This window comes from Sciurus vulgaris, assembly GCF_902686455.1.
Source record: "Sciurus vulgaris genome assembly, chromosome: X".
In the NCBI taxonomy this organism is placed as follows: Eukaryota; Metazoa; Chordata; class Mammalia; order Rodentia; family Sciuridae; genus Sciurus; species Sciurus vulgaris.
This window is the reverse complement of record NC_136471.1, coordinates 28,081,719-28,106,806: the sequence shown is the minus strand read 5'-3', so window position 1 is coordinate 28,106,806 and position 25,088 is coordinate 28,081,719. Positions and strand designations below refer to the sequence as shown.

General features: G+C 36.2%; 1 protein-coding gene across 7 annotated transcripts in view; it reads right to left on the bottom strand.

Annotated features, from left to right (window-relative positions):
- TENM1 (teneurin transmembrane protein 1) overlaps positions 1-25,088 on the bottom strand; it is a 753,664-nt gene that overhangs the window by 110,420 nt on the left and 618,156 nt on the right. For all 7 annotated transcript variants that reach the window (XM_079123321.1, XM_079123316.1, XM_079123318.1 and 4 more), the window contains 3 exons: positions 23,172-23,291; positions 17,034-17,295; positions 14,401-14,668 (listed from right to left, as the gene is read on the bottom strand). In XM_079123321.1, coding sequence (XP_078979447.1) covers positions 14,401-14,668; positions 17,034-17,295; positions 23,172-23,291 — 650 coding nt within the window. The remainder of the gene's footprint in view (positions 1-14,400; positions 14,669-17,033; positions 17,296-23,171; positions 23,292-25,088) is intronic.

Sequence of the window (25,088 nt, the reverse complement as noted above, 5' to 3'; positions counted from 1 at the left end):
GTGCATTAAACTTGGAACCCTGGTATGCCACTAAAATGGAAAGTGCAGAATGTAGGATCTTGGGTATCTCTGCTCCACTGAAATATGTATAGCCCAATTATACCAAGTCCTACCCATTTTCCCAGTTGGTAAACCTGCTTACCTGTTGGACCCCCAAATTTCTGCTTCCTGAATTTATAATACTTTCAATCCTCATAATATTCTAAGCCTGAGAGTACTGGTTCATTACACTGCCTATCCCAAAGCTGCTTACCCCTTTCCGGCAGCTTAAAATGATCCCAGGTGGTCTATCATCTGCCACTGTTTTTGAGTGCCTGCCTTTACCTGACTCTTTAGATGCCCCTGGAGGGATCAGCCCTTCTTTTGTCATTTGATTATGAAAACTGGTAATGAAAACAGGTGCTTAAACAATGCCAACACAATAAGCCCAAAAAATGAAAAAAAAGAAAGCAAACTAGCTTTGGATTTGGCCTCATGTGAAGGGAAAAATGGTAATTTAGTCAAAATGATTTATGTGTACATGTGCATGTGTTTGTGAGGCCACATGCACAGATAAGGCAAAAATCCTTATGAGTATGAATATAAGATAAGAGTCTCCAACTTTGTGGACCATATGAAGCCTATTTTAAAACACAGGCTGGTTTCTCTTTGCTCTCAACTCCTCCCAAGTTTGTAGTAGGTATCAGGGTGGTCTTCAGAGGGGTGGCCCATGTACAGAAAAGCCCCACAATCGGTTTAATGTGCTGATGTCACCATCTTGAAACCTTTAATATCTTTTAGACAAAGGGCTCTGTATTTTCATTTCCATTTCACTGGGGCCCACAAATTATGTAGCCAGTCAGTCTTTATGGAGATGTACTTCTATCAACCATCAACAGATGAGGATTTATGTAATGCAAACTCATTTGAATATTAGTCTCAACCAAGTATTATTAGCAAAGAAGATTAGTGGAGAGGGGAGACTGATCATAAAATGGAAAAAAAATTCTAAGTGGAAATTATTTTGGGACCACCCATGAAATTCTGTTCTCCATTAATGTGGGTGGAAGAGGATCTCAGAGGTGAAAGGAAGTCAAAGATAATCTAGTTCAGGTTACACTCATGGCACAAATCAATGCCTTCCTCAATCACCCAATATCTCATCATAGCCCCTATACTTGCTAAAAAACTCCAAAGAAATGGTTTTAGACTAAGAGACAGAAAAGGTTTCAACTCTCAGACCTGCCATTAACTAACCATGTGGGCTCAGGAAAATTATTCTTCATCTCTGGGAGTTGTGTTCTCAATTGGTAGCAAAGTGAGGACAGAGTGGCTAGAATTGGTGGTTCTTTGAACTTTTGGGTCAGGAAGCACTTTATTATGAATCTGGTGAAAGTAATGGCTATTCTTTCTCAAAAAGGGCAAATGCACACAAAATTATGTGTCTAATTCTAGGGGGCTCACTGACTTTCTGAAATCCAAATAAAAATCTCATATTAAAGACTTCTGTACTAGATAATGTTTTCATCCCCCATTTAGTACTAATACTCTATGATTCTAAATCGCATTCCTTTTAAATTGTGTTTGGTAAGTGCAAATTGAGGATCAAACCCCAAATCCAAGTAGAACATTGTATCTCATGTTGGAAAAATCAGGTGGTCAGAGAACATACCAGTGGTTGTATTGATGTATAGAATAACATGATTTCTGCTTCTCTTGCCAACATTTAAAAGTCTTGATTAATAAATAATCACAACACCAATTACAAGTTCTCTTAAAGCCATCATCTCCTTCCCCACAGTATGCCTGGCAATTACTGGATCTGCCTTCTGTACACTGTAAGCCTGGTGAGCTCTCCTAGAATTCCTTCTCCGGAAGGTGATTGCAGTTTTGCAAATAAGTAGTGTGCCCTGGTGACCTCTGATGGTGGTTTGGAGCCTGCTTTCTCCCTCTCAGTAATAGTTAAAGATCATCCCAACTCTGCAGCAGGAAATGCTTACATAAAGCATCAATTAAAGAGTTCTCAATGAAATGGTAATGAGACATACATACCCTTTTCACCTCCTCCTATTTGCTCTCTGAATTGCTCTCTAGTCCACAACAAAAAAGTGCATTGGCTGCAAACCCCACACTTATATTACTTTTTTCTCCCCAGTCACAGCAAATAGCAACAAGGCAGCCACTTAATAAGTTCCCTCTAATTTTTATTAGATTTACTTTCTCCTGAGAAAGCTCTATGAACTAATAAAGTTATAATTTATACTTAAGACTTGTCCAAAATTCCAACTGACTTTAATGAGAATGGCTGTGTGTTGGGGTATTTTTGTATGTGGCTCCTTTCTCAGAGTAACAAGGCAAGGTTTCTTTCTGACAGCAGCCCACTTTAACATAATCCTGGAACATGCAATCGGCTTATGAGAAGGCAGAAATTTCACCCCACAGAGTTGAGCTGCTCTCCAAATGCATGGGAAATGGCAAATACAGTAGCGACTAATCCTAGACTTCCTCTCATGGAAGCTAACTGCAAAGAACTAAACGCCTACTTTTTTCATATGATTAAATATGGGGGAGAAAGGGGTTATACTGGAGCTGGTAAGGAAAATGCTGAGTCTTGACACCATGCTCAGATACTGTGACAGCTGAGCTTCAGCTAAGTAAGCAGAGTGGACCAGTAGCATTTTTCAGGCAGCCTGTTGTCTATCACATCTGATAATCAACACAGCATGGTATAGGGCATGGATGTAGCCTCTGGCACTCAAGAGTGAGTACAAGTAAGACTACTCTAATGGGAAGGAAAAATGATTCATCAACATTTCAGAAGAACCATGGAAGATTGACTAGACTGGCACTGAGCAAGGGTAGGGAGGTAAGGAGTCTTGGGCAATATATCACAGGGGCTGGCATAGGGTGCCATGCTGGTGCATATATTGGGAAGGTAGTTAAGAAAGAGTCATTAATATGGAAGAGTACTTTCTCTGAGTCATGTAACCATGTCTCTTGTGATGGTTAATTCCATCTAGATTTCTATCTTCATGTATTCTCTTCTTCACCTCCACACAGAGATACTAATGGAATACTCCTTAACCAACAGTCATTCATTGCCAAGTTACACATATTATTTTTGCAGAGGCTCTGTCCTCTGGTCATAGGACTGCACATCTGACTTCAGCATTAGTCATCTTTCAAACATTATGCTGGTTTACAAAGAAAACTGAGTGAAAGACTACAGATTGTTCCCCAAAAGGCATCTGACATGGGAAAAATAACTCTGAATGCCCATTCTACTTATCCAAGTAGCAATATTTGTATGGCATGGGAACTGCAAGAAGGCTGAGGGCCATAGAGTCCTAACATCCAGTTTAATGACTATACCATTAATCTATAAGGGCTTGGATAAGAGATTGGCATTAAATAGTCAAGATAAAGACACCATGCAATGAAAAGCTGATGTGTGAAATATGACATGATTAAGCAGATGATTTTCAATAGCTTCAGGCTAAGGCTTCAGAATTCATAATGGTTGCATTTATGAAAGCAATATATAATAAAAAGTAGTCTGATACTATGAGAAATTTACATGTTACCTTTGTGAACTCAAGGTAAAAATAATTTCGTGACATTGAAAGGGTAACTAACAAGGTGAAAATCTTTTTTTTCCAATAGGAGTCATTAATAGAGCAATAAATATTTCCAATTTGAAAATACAAGATTAATGCAAAATGAAACAACAACAGAAGACTAAAGGACCTAAAGAACCAAATGAAAGACAATAGACCTAGATATGCAGATAAAATTCTATCTATTAAAAAAAGTGTCAAAGTTTTTCTATTTCTTTTCCTATTCTCTAGTGATTTATAATGGGATAGTCTGACCCTAGAGGCTCCTCAATTTGACACATTGCTCAGAGACCTTGAATACCTTATCTATTATTCCTAGCTTACTAAGAGTGTCATCATCAGGTGTTAAATTTTTATCAAGCACCTTTTTATCACTTGAGGAGATATTTACATAGTTTTCTCCTTTAATGTATTTAAATAGTGAGTTATAGCAATAGATTTCCCAATGTTGAACCATTTTTGTGGTCTTAAACTCCATCTGGTTTGATATAGTATCCTCTCAGTTAATCACTGGATTTGATTTAGTAATGCTTTACTTAGGATTTTGTTATGGTTTGGATATGAAGTGTCTTCTAACAGCTCTTGTGTTAATGCAGGAATGTTCAGAAGTGAAATGATTGGATTACAGGAGCTGTAACTTAATCAATCCATCTTAGTTTGAATGGACTAACTGGCTGGTAATTCTGGGAAGGAGAGGCATGTCTGGAGGAGGTGAGGCACTAGGGGCATGTCTTGAGGATTATATATTTTGTCCCTGGCTCCTTCTGCATTTGCTCTGCTTCCTCCTCTGCCTTCTCCTTTGCCACACACTTCTGTCATGATGTTCTCCCTTATCTTGGGTCCAGAGCAGTAGAATTGGCCAATGATGAACCAAACCTCTGAAATTGTGAGCCAAAATAAACCTACCTTCCTCTCAATTGTTCTTATCAGGTATTTTTGTCATAATGATGAAAAACTGACTTACACAGATTTCTACCCTAAACCATTTACAAAAATAAGGGTTTAACAGGATACTGTAAAGAGTTAGATAGTTGAATGTAAAGAAAGTACCCATGGGGAAAAAAATAAAACCATCCAGAAGAGTAGCAACTTTTTTGCCAAGAGATCTTGCAAACAGAAACCAAATATTATGAGATTGTTTCTGGGTGCTTTGTCCAAACCTGGCTGGGTAAAAGCCAACCTGGATGGCCTATTTGTCATGGAAGGCAGAGTGGTATACTGGTTCATGTATACATTTGTGAGTGCCCTTTGCGTTCCTGTTACTCCTCTTCCTGACAGGTCCACCACCCCATTATATAGGCAAAGCAAAGGGGTCACCTTGGTCCTTTGACTTCATTTACTTGTTTATTCAGTCATTCAACAAAAGTGCAATATTTATTGAGTATCTTCTGTTGATAGGCACTTGTGTGAAGCATTGGGGATATAAGGATGATCAAGATGGAGTAAGATAGCAATAACCCAGCTGGAATTTACATTCTAGTGGAAAAAAAATTGAAAAACCCATGCACACATATACAAATAAATTGTGATAAATGTTATAATGGGAAAATGTGGGGTACTATAAAACAATCTAACAAAGGGATTTAGATTGAATGGGGAAGCCTAGAAAAAATCTTTTCATGGGGGAAGGGGTTTACCTCATGAGGTATAGTAATACCCCATCACCTGCAAGGGACATGTTCCAAGAACTCCTACAGGATTTTTGAAATGGAGGATAGTAATGAACTCTATATACACTGTATTTTCCTGTGTGCCCTGTAGTGTTGCCACACAGGAACAGTTAATCTGTCCTTCCATGTTTTATGCCTTAGTGTCTCCTTTGCATTATTATTCTTGTGCTTTGTAAAATAAGGTTTAACTGAACACAAGCAGTGTGATATCATGACAGGTGATCTGATAACTGAGATGGTTGTTACATGATTCATGGCTTGGTAGAATATAGGGTATGATATGTTGGACAAAGGGATGATTCTTGTTCTAGACAGGATGGAATGGGGTGGTGGAAGATCTCATGACATGATTCAGAATGATGTGCTACTTAAAACTTATGAAGTGTTTATTTCTGAAAATTTCCATTTAATATTTCCAGACTTCAATTGACTGTGGGTGACTGAAACCAAGGAAAGCAGAACCATAGATAAAAGGGGACTACAGTACAGAAGCTCCTTGACTTTTAATGGGAACATGTTTATAAGTTGAAAGTATTGTAAGCAAAAATGCATTTAATACACTTAATATGCTGAATATCATTTGCAACACAGCAAACTGCAGGGTTTCAATTATTTACCCTTGCAATCCAGTGGCTGACTAGGGACTATGGCTTACTGCTCCTCCCCAGCATTGATAGAGAGTATCATACTCTTATTGAAGAAGGGGTTCACCTCATGAATTGTAGTCATACCCCATCACCTGCAAGAATCCCCAAAAGGATTTCCGAAATGGTGGACAGTATTGAGTTCTGTATATGCTGTATTTTCCTGTGTGTCCTGCAGTGTTGCTTCACAGGAGCAGTTAATCTGTCTTTCCACATTTTATGCCTTGGTATTTCCTTTGCATTATTACTTTTGCACTTTGTACTATGTAGCATATCATTAGCCTGGGAAAAGATAAAACCTCAAAATTCAAAGTAAAGATCCTACTAAATACATATTGCTTTTATACCATTGTAAATTTGAAAAATTGTAAGTCAACTTCTCATGAATTGGGGACCATCCATATGGGGAAGAGCATTCTAGGCAAAGAACAGGATGTGTGAAAGGTCTTGAGATTTGGTATCTTTGGGAAATTTAAACATGGTCATGGTGGCTAGAGAGTCAGTTTCTCTGTACTGCATCAAAAATAAGTGAACAAAAATAACCCTCCCTACCTTCACCCAGGAAAAATAAAAATAAAACAGAAGATCACTGCCCTCTACCAGTATTAAGGTATTTTTCTTTGGATGGGGATTTAAGAAATAAATTCACTTTGTAAATGAACCTGCTATCTTTAGAAATGATGAGATTGATCGAAAAGGATACAGTGTTGTAATAGAATAGTGTTGATATTTAATGACTTAATCATTGTTGTCTTGATGTAATTATTAACAGCATCTTCATTTACTCTAAAAAATATCTGGTTTGAATGATAAATTATATGGTCACTCAATCTTAATGAGATATCTACATAATGTCCTCTGATGGACAGGTAGAAGGGACTTGGATGCTGAAGTGGGGAATAAGTCATATGATTTGACAAATCATTTAATTTTTTCTCTTGGCTCTATCATCTTACCAATGGCTTTCAAACTTTTATGTCTGAAAGTCATTGTAAGAAACACAATTTGTTAATTGTGGTCCAGTATACACATGGACACATACATAATTGAAACAATGTTTTCCAAAACAATACTCTCTTGATAGAATCAAGATAATTGATATTTGTTACTTTTGGATATTTTATATTCTATTCTGTTCTGTTCATTTTGTTCTATTACATTCTATTCCACTATGTAAAAAAAAATGCTAGTTGACTCACTAAATGGATTTCACAATTTACTAATAGGTGTGAACTATAGTTTGAAATGGGCAGAGACCACTTTTTATCAGTATTAGTCTGATACATTTGAAAATGTTAGTAGGCACTAGGATTGCCTACTTTTGGAGGTCCTATTGTATAACTTGTCAGAAATATTAAAATGAATACAACTCGTATCTCACATTAAACATATTTTCTTATGTAAGTATGAAAATTGAGTTGCAGTTATCAACCTGACATAATGTTCGATTTTGCACACTTAACATTTATTAACATTGGTTTTCTAGTTTTCCTTTTATACTTTGGTGCCAATAAACTTGCTTTGTAAGTTGCAAACATTTAGTAGGTCCTTGAAGTACTCAGGTCCTTGGTCCTGTGCCTATAAAGTTGAATGGGTAAAAGAGCCCTGCTCTCAGTTAACAATTATGAATTCATGAGTGGGGGAAAATAATGAAAGATTATTTTCTTTGCTAGCTTCACTGACAAAGTCACTGGGGCGTTGAACTAGATACTTGATAAGGTGGGTTGGTCACTTTGTTGAGGAGATGCAGCAGTAAAAGGCATATGGAACTGAGCAACTTGAGTTGAAATCCCTGTTCTGTATAAGACTTGAGACAAGTCACTTGCTCTTTCTGAACCTCAGTTTTCCCCTCTGCAAAATGAAGACCATATTAAATCCTGCCATGCCTACCAGGCAGGAATGTTATATGGATTAAAGTGAGATAATGTATGTGAAAGTACTTTGCAAATTGTAAAGCACTACCCCTTTATTATTAAAATATTCAGTGGATGCTATTTTCGTGGCTGCCCAGCCTGCTTAGGTTTTACTGAAGGAAAATTTATGAACACTAACTCAGGAATGTTTTGTGTGCACAAAGCAACCGTAGCTTAGCACCTATTACTATTAATGTCCCCCAGTTTCTCTCTAACACAATTTAGACAGACTCCTATGTGTTGTGAACCTTTAGGAAGTCTAGTTCTCCCAGAAACACCACTCTTCTTGCCAAACTACTGTACTAAATAATTATGCAATTGCTGTTGCCAATAAACGTGAAGAAAAATAGAATTGTTTATAGCAGTGCTACTAAAGGCGGATGGCTGATTTCCTGAACTTCCAGGACTCCAAACCACTGCAATTTAATTTAATTAAAATGAAGACCAGGCAGAATGCATTATTACACATTGATAATGTATGCAGACACAGGCGGACATAGGGAATTATTTTGACAAAATTCACATAATGGATGCAGATCAGAGGCCCTGAACAAGCCAGTTTGTCAAATTAAATAAGCCATCTCTAGAATTTTAACAGCACTATGAACTTAACAATAATGATTTTTTTACATTGTTTTTCAAGCAGCAGAGTAGGGAGAGAAACTAAATAAAATACAATGATTTCCAGACACTGTACCTTATTTAGAGCCAGAGGATAAAATGCTAAAGCTAAATTATTTTAAATGCTCACATGGAGTTTTTAGCAGCGGAGCCTCGTTTGTGTATTAGACAACAAAATCTTTAAGCTGGATGAACTAGTGATTGTGGCTTTTGTAGTGGAACCCTGGGGTGATTTTACTCTTCTTCCACTTGATCGATATTGTACTTGAATTAATCAATCTTATCAGTTGCCATTGATACTTCACCAAGGAAGGAGTTCACACAACCTGTGTTGATAATTTATTCACTTTGGTATTATAGTCTGTTTCATTACCAAAACATAATGGGATATTCTAGGATCTCGAGCACTCCCTTTTTCATTTTGGCTGTCCTTCAACACTTTATTCTTCTTTTGTGACATTCTGGTCTGTAGAGATCACACCAATTCCCCATAGCTGAGCTATGTGGGAAACAAGATTCCTCCATTTCAAACTAAACAGACATTTCAACTTAGATATTCACAATCATTTCAAATTCAGCTTCTTTAAATTTGAACCCCTCTTTGTCCATCACCCAGAAATGGGTGGGCTATAGATTCATATTTAAATGCCATGAGAAGAAAGAACAGTGGGAAACTTTTCTAGCCATAGTCTTAACCAAAATCCTTGCTCTAGCTGGGATACAGTTGATGTTTGTATTAGTTTCCTATTGCTGCTATAACCAAGTACCACAAACTGAAAGGCTTCACACTATCTTACAGGTAAGGAGATCAGAAATTCAAAGGGGTGTCAATAAGTAAAAATCAAGGGCCAGGATTGTGGGCAAGTGGTAGAGCACTTGCCTAGGCTGTGTGAGGCACACACAAGTACAATTGACCCTCTGCACCACATTAAAAAAATAAATAAAGTTATTGGATCCATAAAAACATGAGCAAAACTCAAGGTGTGAGTGGGGGTGAATTTCTTCTAGGGACTCTAAGGGAAAAAAAAAAAACATTTCTTTGCCTTTTCCAGCTTCTAGTGGCCACACATATTCCTTGTTTTGTGGCTCCTGTTCCTCATCTTTAAAGTCAGCAGTGTTGCATCTCTCTGTGTTTTTTCTTCCATAGTTATGCCCACCATAAATCTGACCTCTTCTCCTGCCTCTCTCTTCCACTTTTAAGAACATTTTTGATGATTTGGGGCCTACTCAGGTAAAACTAGGATAATCTCCAATCTCACATCTAACGCTGATTAGCAACCTTAATTTCACCTGCAATCGTTTTTGTTTGTTTTGTTTTCTTTTTCTTTAGCTTTGGAGATGGAACCCAGGGCTTCACACATGCTAGGCAAGCACTCAACTACTGAGCTATATCCCCAGTTTATCTGCAGTCTTAATTCTCTTTTGGCATGCAACATAACTTATTCATAGGTTCCAAGGAGGGACACATTGAGAGCAGTGGGCTATTTTGCCTACCAAATAGCTATATTAGAATTTTGAATTCAAAGCAATCTGAGAAATGTTGTGTATAGCACCGTTGTTAATATCTGGTGGAAAATTTAGTCTATCTCTACCTGTATCAGTTAAGTAACTATAAAATATTATGAGGAATACAAATAATACGTGTTTGTTGGTTCAGAGTCAATCACAAATATTAAGATATCAACTTAATGGTTACATATTTGATCTCTTTGTCTGTAGTCATCTGTCACTTGAAATTTCTATTGCCTATTTTGTTCTTAAGGGGTTCAAAAGCCATCTTCAGAATAGTAGTTTCTTTAAATTCATACTGCTAGCTGTTCAAAATGCTTTTCCATTGTCAGAAAATTCTCTGTGTCTCCATGGAGATGGTGATGAAGACTAGGTAGTAAATAAAATCCGTTTAACCATTACTTCATTAAATAATGATTAAATTACCAGGGACATTTTCTACAAGGCAAATAATCTATATTTAAGCCTAGGTAATACTGACACAATTATTTTGGCTGTTTTCCTTGGGAATCTTGCCAGTTTTCTTTCTGTACACTAAAAAATATGTCTATGAATACATAGAGAAATATTTTTCACTCCTGCTTTGGATATTTCTGAGTGGGTGCATTATATTTTGCTTTTATTACTGTTATTAGCTTTAAAAAAACCAGTAGTATGTATTTTTACATTTTAATCAAGGCCATTTTATAGTTGGAATGCTTGAGAGCACACATAGGCAAATAATAGGAATGGAGCTTTCACTACCCATGTCCATACCAGAAAGTCTTTGTTTATGTCTTTGGTTTAGATGTTTACTCAATTATCCACAGATATATTGGAGACTAAGTCATTGAGGGTGGTTATCTAGAACAAGGAGGAAGATTTAGAATCTTTAGCACAGGAGGTATTTATAAGAAGAAATGTAGGGCTGGAGTTGTGGCTCAGTGGTAGAGCACTTGCCTAGCATGTGTGAGGCACTGGGTTCCACCCTCAGTACCACATAAAAGTAAATAAAATAAAGGTCCATCAACAACTAAAAAGTATTAACAAAAAAAAAAAACCAGATGTAATACATCTTATGTATAAAGTAAGGTTGATTAAAGAGTACAGTGACTTTGGGAAAATAGTTTGGTGGTTCTTCAGTAATTTAAACATAGAATTATCATATAACCCAAATATTTCTACTTCTAAATATATACTCTAAAGAACTGAAAAACAGGTATTGAAACAAATACTTTCATACAAATGTTTATGGTAGCACTATTCAAAATAGCCAAAAAGTAAAAAAGAGTCTCAATGTCCATGAGTTAATAAATATACAAATGACACATCCATACAAGACAATTGTTATTCAATCTCAAAAACGAATGAATTATAGAATATGCTATCAGATGGATGAGCCTTGGGATGCTTTGTCAAGTGAAAGAAGCTAGACACAAACAAATCCCATATATTAATGATACTGTTTGTTTGAAAAATCCAGAATAAGGAAATATATAAAGACAGAAAGGAGATTAGTAGATTCTAGGGCCAAAGGGTGGCATGGGAGATGTGTGGAGTGACTGCTAACATGTATGGTGTTACTTTGTAGAGTGATGGAGAAATTGTTCTGGGATTAGATATTGGTGATGCTTGTACAACCTTGTGAATTATAGCAAATCATACACATTAAATGGGTGAACTTTATGGAATGTAAATTATATCTCAATAAAGTTGTTATATAAAAAAGTTCAGTTGCCTTAGCAAGAAATGACTGCTAGATATGGTACTACTCAAATCTTCATGAGGATATTGGGTAACTTAGTGTTACAGCTTAAGAAAAAAGTAAACAAAACAAAACAGAAAAATCCCCCATATCAGCAAGTTTCTAAGGAGACTCTTAAAGAATGAGAAGGTAAAGAACTACAGAGGAAAAGGGAGAGGATTTGGGATTATTCTGCCTAGTGAAGCAAATGCTACAAAATAATATCCTGGAAAGGAGAACATGAAGCTAAGTGCACATCAGTCAGAGTTCCAGAAGGAATCAGATATATTAGTATTTGCTGCAGAGAGTTTGAATGAAGGTGTGCGCACAGTTAAGGGAATCCTTAAGGGATAGAAACCCACCAGGGAACTGGCAACACTGAGAGGCCTTCTGGGCTTCCAGGGTCAAGAGGAGGGAATGATGATATAGAAGAATAAAGAAAGCTTAGAGATGTACAGGAGGGGCTGCTATCTGTTATCAATGGCAGAAGTAAAGCAGGAAAAAAACGATAAATACCTTTTATCTACTCTGCAATATCCACGTGATGCCACCCATTGACCAAATCATATGGGAATTCAGAAAACAAAGGCATGCAGGCAACGTGGTGCATAGGACCCAGCATCTCAGCATCCAGAGAGGGGCAGATAAAAGCTGTTTGTGTGTTGCAGGGTGGTGTGGAAGGGAAATGGAGAATGAGTAGCACAGAATGCCTGCCACTATACCTATGGCCATCTTCATACAGCAAGAGAGCTAACAAACACCCACATAGGCTCCATGCCTTATATTATGTGATTGCAATACCCTGGCTACAGCAACATTGATGAAAACAATACTAGCAGCCAACATCTGTTGAGTGCTTATAAGATGCCAGGTACTTTACATTACTCATCTAATTTTCATATAATAACAGTATTATGAACAGGATTAACTATATGATACCCATCTTATAATGGAGAAACTGTGGCACTTCAGAGTTGAGGCAATTTTCCTCATGTAACACAGCTACTAAGTAGAGAAGGGAAGATTTGAACCCTGGGAGGAAGCCTGGCTCCCAAGTTGTTCTCTTACCCATTACATAGGGACTAAGCAGGGCTCTGTTGACTGGCCAGCAACCTCATTGGTAGTTACTTTAATGGTAGAGTTCTGCCTTACAGAGGTTTTCTATGCTGTATGGTGACACACTGTCATATTTCAAGAGGAAAATGAATGTAAGAGCAGGCCAGCTGACTTAAGTCAGTGACGAGCTGAGAGAAAAAGGGTAGTTACTATGGCAGAGGAGATGGGCTATCATATGACTGAGTAACTATTCTGAGAAGCAGTGGACTCTTACTATAGAAGGAACAACTAGAACTGTTATTGAGTTGACAGAGCAGATGCTGGCCTACTAGAAGTACAACGCATTCTAAACAAGTCTGTAATTCTAGAGATTTGCCTGTGAAGCTGCTGTTGCTATTTCTTTCTTACTTTTCCATGTGTGTTTACATTAACTCTTCATTAAGTGAGGAAATCTGAACCTGTCCATGTTCCCTGCATCCCATAAATTACAACAGAGATGAGATAATTATTTAAATATATGAGGGTATTCAAGGCAGTGAAAGATCACCAGTCTTTTTTTGTCTCTCCATATTTTCCTCTGGAAAGAGATGAAATTGACACACTGTACTCTAGAAAATATAGGTCAGTTATATGGGAGTTGTATCATGATAGACACTTCCAAGGGAGGATGTGAAAACAGCGCCACTGGAGAGCTTTAAAATAGGCTCATCATCTGTCCAAGGGTGGTTTCTATGAGTTACTGCCTGAGGGCTCAAGGATCAATGGCTCCCAACTGCAGGCTGACAGACCTGTATCCAGTCCTTTAGGAAGTTTTCACTGCCTTCTACAGAGTAAAAGAAATAAAGACTTTGGTGTCAACCTGTCTGTCTCTCTATGTGTCAATGTTAGATAGCTTACCATTATTTCTTAAAACAGATTGTTTTGATTTGTTTTTGGTGTTAAGGTATCTTACCTTTATGAAATTATGGAAGTGATAGGACACAGTAGAATATACAGGGGTTTCTTCATTTAAAAAAATAGTCTTGTTTGGCAGTATAAAAAACTGGCAAATATTTAAAACTCATTTTTGTAAAAACGTCATTTGTTTGAGAGAATTAAATATCTAAAACCTGTGGGCCCAAAGGACCTCTTAAGATCCCTGCTATCTATAAGATTTTAGGTTTTGAAGTCTTGAGATTAAAGGAAATCCAAAGGAAAAGAAAGGCAGGATGATTTTTTATTTAACCTACTGAAGTAACAAGTTAATGGAGTCTAACCATTTTCGACATAAAAGATAATAAGTAAAGATGCCTATAAGTTAGAATTTTGTAGTTTCTAAGTGGAAATGACAATCTAAATGTCAAATCTAAAAACATGGCCTAAAGAACACCATACCAAAGGTCACAGTTAGAAGGCAACATTCAGCTCTGGAGACAGTTACAAGTCAGAAATTGTGTGATTCTACTGTTTGCAGTCATCATGAAAGGGGAACTAAAATCATTTTGAAGTAAAAATGTGTCGAAAGGGAACATTAAACAGGCCCAAAGGGAGTATCTAAATAAAAAGAGTCTTAGATCATTTAAAAAGAAGAAAATCAATAATTATTCCAAATACAAATTAATATGCAACTAGTATTTTCTCTGTTGTGAGCATGATACTGCTGTTTACATTAGAATTAGTTCAACATACCCAAAGCTTCTGCCAGACCCCAAACCTTCTGTCCATAGATGTCTGTCTTGTTCCAGGCAAATGTGTAGACAAGATTAATTGCAGCAGGAAACCACTTCTGTGTGAGTCTCCCTTCTACAGCTACTGTTAGGTGTACTTTAATCATCCCCACAGGAATTGTTGAATGTGTCAAAAGGATCCGTAGCAGGGTTTTATACCCAGGAGTTCGGCTGCTCAGGTAACTTAGCCTCACAAAACTGGAAGGAATGGGGATTTCCTCCTGTACAACCTGAAAGAAAAAAAAGTCCAATTGGCTTTAAAGAATGGCCACAGTGGAAGAAGATGTTGCATGGTTTGTTTTCTTTGAAACATGCCAAAAGAGAGAGCCTAATGGGATGCAAGCCACTTGTTCCCAGATTATTTGACCATGGTTTCAAATTTTGTACCAAATCTACACAGGGACAAGGCATTAGCTAACACTAGGGATTGCTCTCAGTTTTCTCCTGCCAGGAAAGACTATGTAAAGAATAATTTCAGTTTTTCGACAGTGTTCCAAAAATTGCTTGGTAGGAGTTGGAAAAGATCACACTGCTGAATGTCAAGCAATTCAGTGCTATGAGCTCCATTAAAGGGTCTCTTTACTTATATATACATACTCAAAATCTTGTTTGATGTTAAGTCATATATCACAAGCCCATTGCTGTAATCCTTATTCAGGTTAAGCTCTCTAAGAGAAAGGACTCCAGAAGAAGGCCTAGCAAGTGATATTTTGTGAGAGATTGTGGTATCCCTAGAATTAATCTTTACTGATGTCATCAAATCTATTTTCCTTTGGAACTCTGGGATGACTCTGAGATAAAATTTTTAATCAAACATTTTTCCTACAACCACAAGAATGGGAAGTTATACTCCATGTATGTATAATATGTCAAAATACATTCTACTGTCATGTATAACTAAAAAGAACAAATAGAAAGTAAAATTAAAAAAAAAAAATTCTTTGTGCCTGTATGTACCAATGGTTGGGAACATAGTTCTTCAAGTTGGCACCTGTGAGTGAGAAGCAAATAACTCCCACTAACTCCTCTGCAAATTTTATACTAAACATTGGTCTCAGAGTGAAAATACTTTTGTCATTTCTTTGTTTACAACTATGGATGGAGTTAAATGACCAAAAATGGTAGCTAAAATTGAATCTTGTGTTCCATGACTGTCGTCTTTTAAAATGGAGAAGCTAAAGAATAAGTCCATCCTATTCAAGGAATTTAAAGTGTATGGGTAGTATGGGTATTTCTGTGCCCCCCTTACTTTTTGCCTTAGAACCTTGTCTTTTCTTACTTCCCAAACTTGTGTGTAAGATGGTCAACAGAACTGTTAAACACGTGGCCTCCCATATTATCCAGGATTCTTGGTTATTTTGTTGTTTCTGAGGACCTAATCCTTCTTGGATTCTCTTTGCTCAATTTTCCTTCCTGTTTATTAGCTATTTGATACAAAAGTTGTGCACTGACTGTCTTCTCAGATAGTGAAAGAAGTACAATAGTAAAGGACAAAATGACACTTGCTACCTTAATATTTCATTTCCCTAAGGAAACATACGATCCTAAATCAGTTTGAAAACTTTCCATACCTCCTAAATGATATCCATGAAAGAATTGGTATACCAATCTAATAAACTAATTACTGTCAATTTTTGTTCCTTTCTAAGGCAAAGCAATGGGAAAGCCAGAAGAGGGCAACTCTTTGGACTGTTTTTACCTTAGAGCACTAGTGTGTGTGTGTGTGTGTGTGTGTGTGTGTGTGTGTGTGTGTGTGTGAGCCTTTCCTAAGTGGTATTCTCTGGGCACTGCTAATAGCTGGTGGGGATGTTGTGATAGAAGAAAAATCAATTCATTCTTGGAATGTCCATTTACTTCCTTTCTGAGTGTGCTTATAGATTTCCAGATATGTAAGACTAGGAGTCCATTTTGGTGACTTCTGCATTTAACTATTACTAAAATGTTTCTATAATGTGGAATGGGAATTTTACTATGGCTATTTGGCTTAATATTGAAATTACAATATTGAATGCTCAATAAAAAAGAATTCTCAGGAATGCCAAAATATTTTAGTTAAAAAATGTCTTCTCTTAACTATAAAGCTTAGATACTCTGAAGCAAAGTCTAAAAAAAATCCCACATTTGGAAACTACCTTTTCTAAACACAGCTAACTAAGTGTTGTCATGATTTCTAAAAACTATGAAAATGGATGCATAATAAACAATGGAAGAAAACTAGATTTTGTAATGACCTTTAATTTCAAAATCACAAATACTCCAAGCTCATTGTTTATACTGTTATCACTATTAAGCCAGCTACTTCTGTTCTTTTTTTCCATTGGTTGTTCTTTAGAGTACAGCATTCATTAGGTCAAAGTTGGGGTTTAATTCTCATAACAGTTGGTTTATCTTGTTGTTTCATGACACAGCACCCTAATGCCCTGGTCAATCACCCTGCAAATGTGTATTGGAGAAACTACATTTAAAGGTCTTGACAAAAGAAGGACCACATGATATAGGGCTGGCAGGAACAATAGGGACATTAATTAAGCAATTATACACTGTTGACCACTCCATGACACTGTGACTTTACAAAACAAAGGCCAAAATACTCACCTGTAGCTCAGGAACAATTGTTCCCCTTTCTGGACAGGACCCTCCAAATGATGTTAGTGGTGAAGGAAGCACTATAGGATTTGGGCTCACAAAATTGGAGATATCACAGGATGGTGGGTCTGGAACAACTCTCTGCATGATTACTTTCTCCACCACAATAAACTGATTCCAAGGCAACCAGAGTGTCCTCTTTTCAGATAGGAATGGTGATCGGTCAAAGATTAAGATGACAGAGATTCCACCAACGGCTACAAGGTCAAAGCTGAGAAGCAAAAAGTATAAGACAATATCAACCAAAAGAAGTAAACAAAATAAAATTAAAGTTGGGGGCATGTGTCCCTTGTGTTGGTTGTGGTAAAGGTTTATTGGCTGTTTACTTATATCAAAACATCAAATTGTATGCTTTAAATATGTGTAGTTTATTTTGTATCAATTATATCTGAATAAAGCTGTTTAAAATTTTTAAAAAAGTTAAAGTTAAAATTGGTTAATTTTAGTGCTCTTTCCTTCTTTTGAGACTCAATTATATCCATTTGTATTTTCTATTTTACAAATTCCTTCCAGCTAAATATTAATTCCATGGATGATTTCTTTTCATTATCTAGTAGACTTCTGAGAAGAAATTCCATACCACCAGTTGATATCCACCCAGAATTCAAAGCTAATTTTAATACTATCTTAAAATAACTGCATGCATTTGTGAAAAGCCAAAACTGACATTGCTGCTCTCCCTTGTGCTAAAGCTAACAGAAAGATGGCCATTTAATATTCAGCAACATCTTTAATATAATGCATTATTCATCCTCAAAAAATTATTATAATGAACATAAGAAAAGTTAAGAGTAAAAGGTTAAATATCTTGTTCAGGGTCACAAACGTGGTGTCAGAAACCAGACAGTGTCTTTGAGATAACTTTTGGAGAAAGACACCAGCAGAGGAAAACTGTTTAGTGAAATCTGCTTGAACTATAGCACGCATGATCCAACCACATCTGACAACCCCCGTTGGCTCCCTATTCTGCCTGAATCCTACATTTAGGATTTCTGGTTTGCTCCAGTATGACTCTTAGCTTCCTTTTGTAAGACAGTCTATAATGGACCCTGCTTATCTCTGCCAATGACTCTTTCTCTATCTGACAAAGCAAGACTACCTCTCCAGTAAGCCAACTCTGTCCAATTGTAGATGTGGTCTCTGACAAGACTATTGTATTGAAGCATAAAAGACTCAGATTTCAGTTCATTCTACACTAGATGGTCCTATCTTCCTTCTCTTTTAAGTATAAAGATGTCTTTGAGATAATGTACTTGAGAGCATTCAAAAAGATAAAATACTATATGAAAGTAAGATAATGATAAATTATTATCATTATATCTTAAAAATGGATAAAGGGCAATATGATGCTCCTTAAAATTCAAAGCAACGTAAATCCACAGGAGAGCGATGTAAGCATTTCCCTGCATTAAAAAAGATCTTTCAGTAAAACACTTCTTCAATGATAAAAAGCCCTGATAGGGAATCGGACTTAATTATGGACATCTCATCACTCCCTTCCTATGACATTTATTATATTTATTAGAGTATTACCCATCATCTCTTGTTGCAGAAATCTTCCAGATAAAGATAAATGGACAGTAACAAAGGATGGATAACACTGTATTTTTTATTGTTGCTTTTTCAGTGATGTAGCTGCAATATTAAGGCAGTTTCCAAAAAGAGGATTTGAAGAAATGTGTTAGCTATAGAAAACAATGTAGGTTTGAACTAAAAAAGAAAAACAAAATGGCTTATTGTTTAAGACAGAGAAGCTGAATTCATGAAAATAAGGGAGAGTTTAAGACAAGTGTAGTGGGGAAAATCCAACACTGTTCGTCAGGAAACCTTTCCTTTAGTTCACCTTCTACATAGATTTAACTGTGTCCTTGGGCAAATCTATTTGCTTTGCCCAAACATTGATTTGACTCCTTAAACTAAAGGGTTTATTTATTTAAAAACATAAAACAAAAAACAAACACAAACACAAAAACGAAACTATTCAAACTAGAACATATGTATCTGAGAATTATTCTCTACTTGTAGAAAGATTAACCAGGCTGGGCAGTCATTTGTTTTGTAGTCATCATGTTTTATTTGGCTTCATATATATAAGAGTTTAAATCTCAGCTCTATCTTACTAACTTTGTATTTTTGAACTAATTATTTAACCTCCATAAACTGCAGTTTTCTTATTAGTAAAATGGGAGCAATGTGGTACACCTCTTAGCTACTACTGTAAAAGTTTAAATGAGATAAGACTTAAGGGTCAAACATATAATAGGGACTCAATAAATGTTGACTTTCTCCACAAACCAAATCAAATACCCCACTAAACTTACCATATATTTTTTTTCTTGTAGTTGAAATATAGGCCAATTCTTTTTTGAAAAAATATTTTTAGTTGTAAGTGGACCCAATATATTTATTTATTTATTTATTTTTTATGTGGTGTCGAGACTTGAACCCAGTGCCTCACACATGCTAGGCAAATGATCTACCTCTGAGCCATGAACCCAGGCCCTAGGCCAACTCTTGATTACCTTCATGAATAGATCTGAATTTTAAGTTCTTGGAACTTCATCTAGTTTTCTTATGATAACTAGTTTTATGTCTCAACTTAGCTAGGTTATAGTATCAAGTTATTCAAACAAACACCAACCTAGGTTTGCACTGTAAATGTGGTTTGCAGATGTGGGTAATAGCTTAAAATTGACTTTTAAGGAGATTTTCTTTGATAATGTGGGTGGGTCTCATCCACTCAGTTACAAAATTGATGTTTCTCTAGGAAGAAGAAATTCTGTCTCAAGACTGATGCATCACCTCCTTTCTGAAAGTTTTCAATCTGCCATCCTGCTCTATGGATTTTGGATTTGCCAGGCCCACGATCAAGCAAACCAATTCCTTGAAATCTCCCTCTACCTCTCTTTCTATAAGTAATATATATAGAGTTATATTATATAACATACTTAATATATATTATATACACACATAAATATGTGTATATATTACACATATATATCATATATAATATGTTACATGTAATATATTTATTTGTATTTCCCTGGAGATTCCTGATACATTTCTCTTACCACTTAGCTGTTATGTGGTACACACTGTCCAGCTTACTCATTAGTGGTCATGGAGATGGAAGGAGGATCTGTGGCCAAAAAATCTATCTAAACCATTACATTGCTAAGTAGAACAAATAGAATGATCTCTGAATGATTAATTCTTTGGGATTTCTCCTACCATAAATCCTCTTTGTTTTCATGGATCATTAAAATAACAGGTTTCCAAGAGTGGATATAAAAGACCCAAGGGAGAGTATTGGTTTGCAGATTGTTGTCAGTCCATAATATGTCAAATTAGTCTTATCCATAGATGGAAGATGGCTGAAGCCTATCCAAGGTCTTATGGTATCCCTAAATAAATAAACTTTTATCTTGAGGGGAATCAGAGGGAGCACTCTCTTCATCTTCCAGTCTTCAGAACAAAGTTCTTCAGACATTTAATGTTTCTGAAGAACCTTCTAAGAAAGCTATCGCTTCACCTGTTTTGCTTATCATTAACTGAACTATTTATGAATAGTTCTCTTTCAGCACTTTATTGAGTACCAGTTATAAATCTCAGATGAAGTTGGTAAATCAAAGAAGATAAAATCTAGATCATTTGGGTTCAAATCTTGGTAGTTATCTTTATTAGCTATGTTAATCTGGATAAGTTTTCTCATTTGCCAAATGGGGAAGATGAAAATAATGTTGACTTCATAGGGGTGTGAGAATGAAGATAGAATGACATTAATGAAAGTGTCTGTCACATAGGAGACACTCATAAATGTTTTTACTTCAGATTTGTGTTTTCTGTTCTGCTGGTCCCTCTCTATCTGAATATCTGTTCTTAATACTTTCAAAGGGTTCAGTCTTCCACCATCATCCTTCTTTTTCATCTTCTTCATTTTGTTCCCATAACATACATGCAAGTGTGTGTGTGTGTGTGTGTGTGTGTGTTCTAGTTCTCTAAGGAAAGCTGTCAAATAGTAAGGTGTTGATAATGGGGTAAGTAGTTCTACATCCCTCACAGGATATTTGCATATAAGGTAGACTTTGAAAAAGTCAATAGCTTAACCCAACACAGTAACACAACTGCAGCAGATTGTTGGGCTTGCTATTTGGAGATAGAGGCCTCTTTCAACATTTCACATATCACACTGCCTACTAGGTATCAAAATGCTAACCTCAGTCATTCAAAAATCTTTTACCCTCAGGTATATTTTCCTTATGATTTTCTATTTTTGAAGTGTACTTAATCTGAGGTAGTAATAAGCAGAGACATATAAATGGAAACTTTCATCACACTGTCACTTTATGTTCAAGAAATGACAGTGGGACAGTCTTGTTGGCATTTGGGGTACATTTTTGAACACTTACACCCTTTATGGTGCCTGAGAGGAGAGTTATTCCCACAGGGGACTCTGGCTAGTAGCTGTCATCTACATAAACCTAGTTCTCACAGACAGCTCAGCAGAAGAGGGTCTTGACATTTCACATAAAAATAAAAACACAAAATAACAACAAATTACCCTTTTAATATTCTCTGTAATCCAGAAACAAATTTTGATATTTTTAGACATTAAGATTCTTTTGAAGATTGAAGATTCTCTTCAAATAATTGAAACCTTTGGCTCTAAGCTTAAAAAAGCAAAACAAAACAAAACTGAAGTCATGAGAAGTCAAATGTCTTCAGCATATTCTATTTTAAAAATACTCTATTTCTCAATTTATGCTGGATGCTTGAAGATGCTCACAGGGGGGAGGCTAGTTGTGTGTACCAGTTACCAGTAAGTGAACTACAAAAAATCCCATCATTCAATCTAATTGGGAAAAAGGTCCATTTGAATTAATAAAGAGTTCCAATTATTGAATATCTGACAGGAAATATAGTGTGTGTGTGCGTGTGTGTGTGTGTGTACTACCTGTTACCCAAGTGGTTTTGCTGAGCTTGTTATAATGAATAGATGCTAGTTACTATTAGCAATATAATTTACATTCAAATAATTCACTGAACTCTAAAATGGTTTGTTTTCTTAAGTAGGTTAAAACTTCCTTATCTTCTTCAACTAAATTTTATAAGCACTTTCTTGACAAGCAATTGATAAAGTAAATTCAGCACAGCCCAAATTGAATAATTAGTATTTCTGAAATGGTTAGGACTAATAAGGTATGACTGTGGGTTCTTAAAATGAGATAGTCTCTCATATTGTGATAAAGCTCCTAGCTATCAGGTCTTTTTTCTAAGTATTGAAGTGCCTTGTTATGAGTAGGACACTTTAAGGGTATCCACCTGGAGAACAGAGTACCTTAAGGTCATTATTACAGTATTCCTGAGAGTCATAAATATGTACCTTCAAGGTGGACATGTGGGCCTATTGACTCAAATATTATGAACAAGTGTCTATCTAAATGACAGTAACAAAAATGTTTTTTTGTGAGTAAATCATTTACCAGGACGAAAATGTTTTACTTGGAGGTCTTGCTTCCCACGTCTCAGAGAACCTAGAGAAGCCCTCAGAGTGTCACTGGCTGGTTGATGATTAAGGTTAACTCACTACAGTTATATAGGCTGGCCATGCTTGTCGATCAGTTGTAGTTACTAGGCAAATAGGCAGCCTTGGGAGGACACATTAAAAAATCCTTTTAATATGGTTGAAATTTGAGCTTTTAGAAGAAATCTTTTGGACATGTTCATTTCTGAAGTATTTTGGGCCTATTTTGGAATAATAGCCAGAGTGTTCCTCAGTTCCCTATTTATTGTCTGCATCATCACACTGAACTTTGAAGTTGGAATTATAATTGGAAATAGTTTAAAGATACAAAAGTTTCCACATGGCCAGTGGTTCAAGAAAACTTGAGAATAACAGTGAAATGTTCAAGAGTAGTTTGGTGTGACTTCGAATGAGAATTGGAGGAAATAAATATTACCAGTAACTTTTCTAGATATATCTGGGAGATGGGCTTACTACCACTGTATTGTCTTGAGCCCTGGGTTTACCCATGGGTAGAAGTCAGTACTTGGTTCCCACAATGATCAAAAGCAATCATGTTGTACCTTCCATCTTGCCGGCTGATGGTAAACCCATAATCATTGTGGTGCAAGAAGCTGACATTCACCCCCACAAGAGGGGTTCCATCTACAGCCACCACTTGGCCTCGAATCACACAAGCACGCCTGAAACACAAAACCAAAGGCACATGACAAAGCACATTAAAGCTAAATCTAGAAGTCAAGATGTAGAAGCTTCAGAAAACAGTCAAGTATAATCAAGAAAACAATAATTTTGCCAATCAGTAGTAAGTACTAATAACATTTTGGAGAGGTTATGTGTACCATTTTTAACCATCAAAGTTGGGATCACAGAAAACATATAGCTCTGAATGGTTATATTTTTAAGATGATAGTACATTATCAACATCATCCAATGTAATTAGAAGTTCATCAACATATATTTTGTTATTATATAATATACCCTTAAAATAGTACCTCAAAACTTGTTTAACTCACCCCTCGTTTTAGGACATTTAGTCGTTTCTTATTTTTTTTTTTTTTCCTACATGGAATTTCTTATTTCTTTGGGAAGAGAGCCCTAGTTGTGGAAGGACACTTTCCTTTCATCAAAATCAAAATTAATTGTTAGTTAATAAATAAATAAATTGTAAATATGACTAAAGTCCTATTGACCACCTACCGCCCCCCCTTTCTTTTTCTGGTGTTTTCACCAGAAGGTAATCAGCAGTAGCAATTTGTTGTGTGTGTTTTCTGTGCATGTTCATACACAAGTATGAAAATTTTTAATGCTCTTGATGCACACTGCTAAATTGCTTTGTCTGAAAAAAAAAAAAAAAAACACAACCAAACAAACATATATTGGTGAACCTTAAGTTAAAGTCTGCAAAGGAGACACGATCCTTGATTATGGTATCCTATTTTTCTTGCCCAATTTAATAAAATATATCAGGACATTTCCTCTTTAAACAAATGAGTGGCATACTTGCCAAAGAATGGGATTCCATTAAACTAACCCCTAAATAGGGCTGTCTCTCAGGGACTTAGTCCACTAAAATGTCCATTACTTTCAACGCTGGCTTGGCTGACAAGCTGTAACAAATTCCCGGAGTCTGGCAGTTAAGAAGAGGGCCCTGGGACAAATTCCAAGCAAAGATTTTTCACTGGTCTACCATTATTTGGGGTGGGGGAGGAGATAGCTTTTTCACTAGAGTCCAATCCTAGTCTTGGCAGCTCTTAGCTCTTGGCTATGCATTTTATAGCTGGAGTTGGCAGGGTTGAGGAAGGTTGAACAAGGTCAATGTTTTTTTTTCTAGGGCACAAATGTCATTTTTTTTCACCAAGTGGGATTTAGGGTATCCTGGACAGCTCAATCTTGGATTAAAAGGAGCCATGTTATTTTGGCCAATGCAGCTTTTAAAAATAATGCTAATAATTTCACCCTGGGATTATACATTTATCTAACAGAATCAGCAAGCTGAGGGAAGCATCTAAAGTCTCAAGACCACAAGGATCATTTGAGGAAAACCAAAGAAAAGCAGAAAAACCAAAACACCTCAGAATAAGAAAAAGACAGTTAACAAAGTCTGTTTTATATGTTTCAGCTGATAAACCTCATACTAAATTTTATTGCAATCAGAGGAATTGGTTATAAATTATGCTAATAGGATTTATCCTGAATTACCTAAGACTTTTCCTTAACACAAATTACAAACCATTAAGTATTACACAAAGGTAAGCTAATATAATTGTTGCTATTAGTATTTGTGTATATTCTGAGCTCTCAGACCAACATTCCCAGTTCAATGATATAGATAAGTGGCTTTCTTCTTTCCATGAATTATGCAAATCATGGTTTGGAATGGCATGTAAATGGCATATGGGCACTTGCTTTATTTCCATGTTTGATTTTCCTAATTTATCATTCTGAAATCCATTTGTTCTAATACTAAAGACATTTGA